Below are 9304 nucleotides of genomic sequence, written 5' to 3' on the forward strand. Positions count from 1 at the left end.
TTCAGAATCTAAAAATGGTAATAGTTAGGATATTAGGGTTTTTGGTATGAAACTTTCAGCGATTTAAACTGAATTACAACTGTTTTTATGATTAGTATCCTATTATATGAATAATAGATGGATTTACATAATTTATCACTAAATCAAAAAAAATAATAGTAATACATAAAACCTCCAACGAGAAAAAACAATTATTGTTATTGAGTAAAATGTATGATGGTTACCTAATACTCAATTTACATATTATTATACAAAGCAATGTTTGTTTCACACTTTCACAGTAGGTACTCTTAGTTCCTTATATTTAGTATAGGTTGAACATATTATAATAGGATAATTGAAATAAATAATTAATAGGTAGGTATGTAGATACTTCAAAATATAAACTTTTAGAAGGGTACATTTTTTATTTATATATTAATTTAATATTTGTACTTATACAAAGTATATAATTTCATTATCGAGAAACAATAAAAAAGTGAGCAAGTGGGTACCTACCACTTTACTGTACAGTGCACATGTAGTTGAGTGTGGGTCACTATATTGTATATTCTGAAAATAAATATCAGAAAAAGTATCATGAAGAAAAAACATAATGTAATATTGTTAAGAAGTAGTTAAAATAGCAGAACATTTAAGTGAACTTTACTTTGATCACTTCCAACACGCATAACATTTACTCGTTTTAAGTGTAGTAAATTATGTGAAGGCATCTAACAATGTTTTTTCATTATCATTTGAATTTTTATGATTTTCATAATAGTTGAGAAAGTTATACAGTATAATATAATAAACTAAAGACACTTCATTATCACTATCATATATTGGCCCTAAGTAGTTGATTTGGGATATAGACATATAGTTAATAATTAATTACTAACTTATTAAGACTTAATGATTTGATATAATTTAATATCTAAATATATCTATCAGAAGTATTAACATAAACATTATTATAACATTTATTAAAAAGATTAAACAAGCATTTATTTGATTTTATGATCAAAATAATATTATTCTACTTCTGAAAATCAACGATTTTTTACACAGCAATTATACGGCTGAAAAGGTATATTTTATGCCATTTAAAGTTGGTACACACAATTATTTTCACAAAAATGATAAATATTAAACTCACATATTGTATCAATTATTATTATATCAACAACATATTACATTAACCATTTAACATTTTTAAACAATAAAAGATAATAAAGGTTTAAAACTATGTCAAAACCGTAGATATAGGATGTTGATGACTTTTGGATATTTTATTCCTCTGATCCTATTAAATGTTGTTTTAGCTGACGATTTGTTTCATGATCCTTTGGTTCAGAATGTGCTAATTTGATTTTGAATTGTTTTTATTTTATTTTGTTTTTTAATTTACATTATTTTTTTATTTTTTTTATTATATAACATTATTTTAGATCTTATAAAAAATGGGACATATTTCAAATTTTAGATTTGTGGGTTTTTGTTATATTAATATGAATTGTTTTCATTTCCATTTTACTATTTAATTTGTTTATAGTAATTCATATATTTTTTTCTACCTAAAAGGTAAGCTTAAAAAATTGAACTAATATTTTACTATTGTCTATTAATCTTAAAATTCTCTTGACCTATAATCACACCATAATCTTAATAACAATTATAATTTTTTCACCAATTTAATTGGTAATATTTTAAATTAATTTTTTGTAGTTTTTATGTGGCATTTTTGGTCATCAACATCCTATCATTAGACTCTATTTGAATTGACAATTGGCTAGGTAATAACAATACAACAAGAATCACACTTTCTGATAACTAATATTATATAATATACGGCATTAAATTATCTAAATGATCTACAATGTCAAAAAGATTATAATAAATAAGTATTTTAATATTGACACACAGTATAAAGTTTTTAAATACATAAACATACCTTAAAAAAATATCAATGAGGCATGATTCAAACATCTTTTTGAAAAAAAATATTTGGGGAATTATTATGAATTTATAATTAAGTTAAGATTTGTATATTTATAAAAATATATTAAATATATTAAGCAACATAATTGTACTCATCGGGTAAATTTGGGGTGCATTCAAGATACCCTTTATCAATTAATATCTTGATGGTTGTTTTTATAAGGCAGGTGGATGGCATAAATGATTTCGTTTGAGAAATTATCTAAAATACAATGATACCTATTGTTAATATGAAATCTTATTTAATATTACACATTTTCCTATATTTTACTTGCCTCATTCACTAGTTTATTATGCCCCAATGTTTTACGCATTTTCATAATCCGAATAATAGTAGCCTGTAAGTATGATTCACGGTTAGCGTTGATAGAATTAACAGACTGTTCAATCTCTTGCGGTATATATTTTAGGACAGCTGATGTTATGCAAAATTTAGTACGCTTATTCGTAAAGTCCATGTTCAATTTTACATTCTTGAAATAATGAATAAATAGCATTATAGAAATGTAAATTATAATTGAACCAGTTTAATCAGATTACTTACATCACCATCAATCAATAACAATTTACAATCTACCAAGCTATTGATCAATTTTTGAAACTGATTATCGTTTAATTGTAGTGTCTCGTTAATGTCAGAGTATTTCAATGTATTACAGTCTTCAAATAGTAACAAAATCGACATTTGAAACATATGCAGTGTCACTATATACATTTTTGGTAAATAATTCAATTTTAACTCGCCTATTTTTACAATAAATAAATAAATTTTAATAAAATATAAGGATTCAATAATAACTTAGGTAATAAATTAAAAATACCCTGCGATTGGTGATGAAGCCATGTTAATTTGCGTCCAACAAATTTTTTTTTGTAGAAAATTTCAAACTAAAAACATACATTTTGTTGTATTAACAGATAGGTATTAGTAATATAGTACATAGGGATATTTATATATTTACATTTTGTGAACATGTTATCAGTTGTCCAGGAATAACAAATGATTTGGTAGATAATATCAAAGGCCAAGCTCCGGTTTGCAATACGTTTGCAGAAAAAGATAAATTTAATTCATCTTTAGTGTCTTTACCACATTCTTTCTGAAATTCTGTATTTAATTCTTCTGATACTCTGATATCAGTAAACATTCGATGTAATTTGTTTGTAAACTCGTAACCACAAGCTTGCTAAAAAAAATTTAAATTAACATAATACATACTTAAAAAATTCGATTGATTTACTTTTAAGTTGTTGATCATCCCTTCTTCTCCTACTGTAGACAAACTTTGTTGAAGTATCAAACGTTTGGCCAGATGCGTTTGATAGATGTTTTGAAATACATCTTTATCATCTATATACTTAAATATTGTCATAGACTGAAATAGTTTATCATCAATTTCAGCTTCACTCATTCCTTTACATGATTTTTTCAGTAATTTATCGCAGTATTTTGATAAATATTCTGGGGCCTTCGATGGCTGATTTTCTTCTTGTTTATAATTTACAATTATTGTAAATGCTGTATCAAGAGCTTTACTGAAGTAAAAATCATTATTGAAAACATCTAAGACTATAGATTTGTATTTTTTATGTAACTCCAATATATCCTCAACAAAAGCTACATGTATCTATATATGTATAAATATATATAAATATAAGTATATGACATTATGTTATTGCAAATCGTACTTAAAAATAATTATTCATTACATACTTGATTTTTTTTTAAAGATTCAAGAACCTTCATTCCCTGTTGTTTTATGATTTCTCTGAAAGTGTCAGGTAATGAGGCGAATCCATTTTTAACTTCACGTAGAAGTAAATACATATTGTGCATCTCTTTATATCGTTTTTCTTTTAGCATAGCTTCAGATTCTCCATGTAAAAAATCTAAATGATCAGTAATCATAATTTTACCAAATCTTGATTTCAGTTTGTCATAAGTGCTATGAAAAATAATACTAAATATTATTTTTGTCATTATAACATTAATATTTGAAAACTAATGCACCTTTCATGAAGATATTGTTTTGATCTATTTTCTTCATCATTCATTATTTTCAATACTTTAACTATATACTCAGTAACTGTAAATTCTTCTGACAATTTTGTTGATTCAAGTTCAAAGTAAACACTAGTTTGGTCCAAAAATTCTTGCTCAAAATAACTTTGATATAGCTAATCAAAAATAAGAATTAATTAAATTAATACTTAATTAATTTTGAATACCTACTTTTTTATTTTATGTCAAATAAATATAAATACTTACTTCAAGTTTGCGTTTTTTATTGTACTCCTGGACTTCAACAAATGATTTTAGAATAACAGCAATGGTTTCCAAAGGTATGGTTATAGATAAGTTATATCTCGGTTTGTCAAAACCATCCAATAATAATTTGGGCATGCTATTTTTCAATGGTACGATTATAATGCGCTTCCATATGTCAAGTCCTAATTCTCCAACCTCCATCAGTTTAGGTTCATCTGGATCTGCCTTACAAAATGATTTTAACTTATACGGTTTATGAATTGTATTATTAAAGTACCTAGAAATGAATTTTATAAGTATTTCATAAGTATTTCATAAATACTTTATTATATTATGTTAGATAAAAACAAATACATACTGATACATTGGCTCTAGGAGTTTGATACCTTTACTATAATTTTGCCAATGTGTACAATAATTTTGTAACTGATTTTCAGTATCTTCAGATTGAATAAGTGGCAAAATTTCAGATACATGAGTCTCTAGTAATAACTTCGTTGAATTATACAGTTTATCAGAGTGAGGCTCTGGGAAGGCCCCACATAAAGCATAAATATCATTGAAACGTGCATGCCAAATATCCCTAGGAATTGTGTCTAGTCTTAAAATACTCTTAATAGTATGTTCTAAGGGTTTCCACTTTTCCTTAAAGTCTACTGGTGCTGGCCTTAATAACATGTCTGTTGAATTTTTCTAATCTAGTTAGGGAAAAAAAACGAAATAAAATAATTTATTAGTTCCCCGATTTTTCAAGTGATGTAAATTAATTTGAGCATACCTACTTAATATTATAGTAAAAGAGATTTGGCTCATTTAAGACTTGGGTAATTTAACAATAGAAAATCATTGATAAAAGCTTTTTTAAGAATATACAGGGTGATTTTTTAAGCATGCTCGCCCCATTTTTATGCTTAAATTATGCATATATTCAAATTTTGATTTTTGGAATATTTAAGTGTAGTTAAAGGCGATATTTTTGAGTACTTAGATTTTTCACAACTTTTAAGGAGTGTCCTGTAGCGATACCAACTTTGGTTTTTCAAATGACAACCTATATGCTTTAAGGCAAAATGTGATTCAGATAATTTTTCTGAAAATTTTGACATATTGCAATCAAAATTCGAACGAAAACTTCCAGAGTTATTCTACTTGAAATACTAAGGAATAAGGATAAAAGTCTAATACTTAAATGCCTACGTTGTAAATGGATACGATAATTATAATTCGGTATACAATATAAAATGTGCTATTGTACACTATTGTTCGGTATTTTATTATAAGTAGATATACCTATGCTATACAAATATTAACGTTGCCTATAAGGTATAGGTAACATGGATAAAATAAAAAGGATATTATTTTATTCATATTTTCTTTTCTTTTGAAAATTGTCAGATGCAATATTTGGCCATTTAGTATAATAAGTAGTGATTATTAACAAATATTTTATTTTTATATTGTATACCGAATTATAATAATTATCGTATCCATTTACAACGTAGGCATTTAAGTATTAGACTTTTATCCTTATTCCTTAGTATTTCAAGTAGAATAACTCTGGAAGTTTTCGTTCGAATTTTGATTGCAATATGTCAAAATTTTCAGAAAAATTATCTGAATCACATTTTGCTTTAAAACATATAGGTTGTCATTTGAAAAACCAAAGTTGGTATCGCTACAGGATACTCCTTAAAAGTTGTGAAAAATCTAAGTACTCAAAAATATCGCCTTTAACTACACTTAAATATTCCAAAAATCAAAATTTGAATATATGCATAATTTAAGCATAAAAATGGGGTGAGCATGCTTAAAAAATCACCCTGTATATTACATAATATATTAGTATTTACCTATATTATATTATTTATAATTATTAATTTTTAAGTACACACCAAATTAAGTATAAATACTTTTTAGAATAAGTATTTGGGGCCAAATAATAGTGATGCAGTGGACACGTAGTTGATAGCGATTCTCATAAATAAATAGATCACATGATCTCCCTACTACCCACTTGTGGTACGTATTGAAAAAGACCTTAAAGTAATTTCAATGAACAAATACACAGAGAGAAAAAAAAGAATAAGTATTGATGCCATAATACGCATATTTGAGAATTTAGTTATTTTATAATTGAAATACAAAACTAAAAACGACCTCCATCGTTGTAAATTCAATACATTCATCATTCTGGATATAAAAATGAATTAACTTCTTTTAACTGAGTTAAGTTAATATAAATATTTTGCTCTATAAAATATTTTACTTTAATAATACTAAGATTACCTATATAATATTATAATTTATAGTACAGGTATGGTATGATATTAAATAATTACAATGACCAATATAAACAAAAATCGAATATAAAATTTTTCGGGGAACGACTGAGTCTTTTTCTTAGGATCTTAGGATAATGTATCGCTTAAAACTATGTACTATTATAATATACTATTGATTAAGTCAATAGTATGCAAACAACGAATTTTCTAAACAAGCATTAAGGGTCTCAGTTACATTTCTATAAGATTCCAACAAATTAAAAATATTAAAATTATATTAATAAATTACTTTTTTGCAAAACGTACTGATGGTTATACTACATCAATAACACTTAAACATAGTCAAGGCCGACCTGAACCACTTACACGATCCCTGGGTGTGGAGTGTTCAATCTAACCTATAACTTAACCTTATTTCGAGCATTGTGCCGATATGTTCTAATCAAAATTTAAAAAAAAATATAGCTGGTCTTGAAAATACACTTTGATTAAGCGTTATACACTTATAGTTCAGCGAAATCCAATTACCCGAAACATTTTAATTTACCAATGAATCAAATGAATGATTGGAAGATACAAGGTTACACAACTAGTTTGTTATGCAGATGACACAATACTTTGTATAGAATGTAACTGATAGGAATATGGGAGGAGGTATTAACTATTTTATAACCATAAAATGATTTAGATAATAATACCCAAACATGATTTTATATGAATAATGTATACATACATTTAGAAATAACCTATTTTTTACGTTATTACATAAAGTAATCTCTAATTCTCTTGATATTGAGTTTATTTTATATAGTAACTACACAAATCATAAAGAAGTATGTGCCATATGGTATGTAATGGTCAAACATCGTTTATTATTTTTTTAAATTGTTTAAAATATTAATATATAATTAATATATTATTTATTGAAATTTGGTAGGTTTAACTTTAAAATAGAAGAAACATAAATATCAGTGGTGGCTAACATGATTACGTCCATTGCTGACTGTAAATACATAGGTACATACAAAATTATAATAATCAGTTATCTGGAAGACCACTTCCCCAATCTCGTAATAACAAGACCCTACAGAACTATGAAAAATTATCTATACATTCAAAAACATAGTTGTTATTGTAGATAAAAATGTATAAGAAAATTAGAGTCGTATATCTTAATAACTACTGGTGGTATTTCTGTATTGTGTAGGGTGAAAGTTTAGAAGTGGAGCGACGGTTTTCACAATTACAGACCCATTTAAAAATATAATAAATCCTAAGGCCCAAAGTATTATACTGAACCTGGAAATCTGGAATATTTAAATCTGGACCTGCACAGGAAAAATTTTGGTGTCGATTGGTGCCGTTCGAGTAAACAGAACAGTTTATGTACCTAGGTAAAGATATAAAAATATAATCAATCAGAGATATCTAGATTACAATTATATATAGTGTAAACATCTCTGTGTAATGTGTATATTTATACACAATATATATATATATATATATATATAAATAAAAATATATAGATTATGAATGTCACTATTGTTGTACATTAATTATAAAGAGTGGATGTGGGCTGTCATTTTGAATTATTAAATTAACTCAAAAAATGACCAAATATACCACACTGAGCATCCACATAAAAAATTATATATTAAATCAGAAAAAATAATTATTTTACATTAATATTCGTTCTTAACATTGTATAAAATAATAAAATTTCAATTATAAAACATTGATATAATACTAAACATTTTTAAATATCAGTGTATACCTTTCATGGACAAAAAACTAACACAGCCCACTTATTTGTACCTACCTGTTATAGATATTCAAAATTGTGATCGTAATAATCTAAAAACATAAAAATACTATTTAAAACTGGCTACCTTCTGATAAAATAAATTAGTAATCTTTAAACTAATACATTTTAACCCATATCAAATTAGTATTTAAATGCACAACAATAATTTTAGTTTTAATTTTTTAAATAAATTATATTTTATATTATTTATATCTATGTATTATTTTATGTATCTACTTTTCTTATAATTATTTTAAAACATAATATTACATACTTTTGCTTCGTCAAACTTTAGTGATGCCTTATGTCCACGAACCAAGTAATCTAATGACCAGCTCTGCCTGTAAATTAAAAGCAAGTGACATCACGCTTCGTAGATCGAGAAAGAGGGTGCATGTAATAATTGTGATCGATGTGAGTACGCATTTTCTTTGGGCCTTGAACGGACACGCCCGTCGAGACACGATCGATACGAAAACGATGGGGTGTTTTACAGTTTAGAACAGCCACCTGCAGCGACCTCTATCACGGACCCAAAATTATTGATTTCTTTAATTCACAAGTCCATGACTACGCGTATGCGTTCTACAGCGAACCTGGTAAATGGAATAATCTACCATTCAAATAACATAAATAAATAACTACATAAAGTTTTTATTTATGAAAATCTATAATCTCTATGAATATCCCTTATTCATGCCATGCGAACTAGTTAATTTATCGGTGAATAATATCCAATAATGTAAAATTTTTAATTATACAGCTCATAAAAATAAATGTAATACTCTAGTAAACTTTTAATCTTCTATATGGTACATTTTCAAATGTAATCAATAAAAATATTATTTTTTTATTAATTTCTAACTGAAAGATAATTTGCAAATTTTCACCAATTAGACGATTTTCATCAAAATTTTAACTTCAAAGAATCATAATAAAATATTGTAACTTACATCAACTTTTTATTTT

The 9304-nt window shown here is 25.9% G+C and overlaps 1 protein-coding gene across 1 annotated transcript; it reads right to left on the reverse strand.

Moving 5' to 3' along the window:
• Positions 1-1096: 1096 nt before the first annotated feature.
• LOC107161869 (cullin-2-like) lies at positions 1097-8819 on the reverse strand. Its single transcript, XM_015508461.2, has 12 exons — positions 8610-8819; positions 7831-7921; positions 4608-4947; positions 4250-4526; positions 3992-4158; positions 3695-3926; positions 3222-3608; positions 2943-3167; positions 2802-2868; positions 2525-2724; positions 2256-2453; positions 1097-2182 (listed from the first exon to the last, which is right to left on the reverse strand). Exons 3-12 carry the CDS (start codon positions 4925-4927, stop codon positions 2054-2056), a joined length of 2202 nt encoding a protein of 733 aa, XP_015363947.2. The 5' UTR covers positions 4928-4947; positions 7831-7921; positions 8610-8819; the 3' UTR covers positions 1097-2053.
• Between the last annotated feature and the right edge of the window lie 485 nt (positions 8820-9304).

This window comes from Diuraphis noxia, unplaced genomic scaffold (genome assembly GCF_037042655.1).
Source record: "Diuraphis noxia isolate RWA-SAM2 unplaced genomic scaffold, SU_Dnox_SAM2 contig0001, whole genome shotgun sequence".
NCBI classification, from domain to species: domain Eukaryota; kingdom Metazoa; phylum Arthropoda; class Insecta; order Hemiptera; family Aphididae; genus Diuraphis; species Diuraphis noxia.

What these genes read in the sequence shown, in the direction of transcription:
- LOC107161869 (XM_015508461.2), bottom strand. Translation starts at nt 4,927, where the DNA reads ATGTTATTAAGGCCAGCACCAGTAGACTTTAAGGAAAAGTGGAAACCC. An exon ending in CTCCTAGAGCCAATGTATCA is followed by an intron (nt 4,527 to 4,607) that starts GTATGTATTTGT and finishes ATTCATTTCTAG; the next exon opens with GTACTTTAATAATACAATTC. An exon ending in ATAAAAAACGCAAACTTGAA is followed by an intron (nt 4,159 to 4,249) that starts GTAAGTATTTAT and finishes ATTTTTGATTAG; the next exon opens with CTATATCAAAGTTATTTTGA.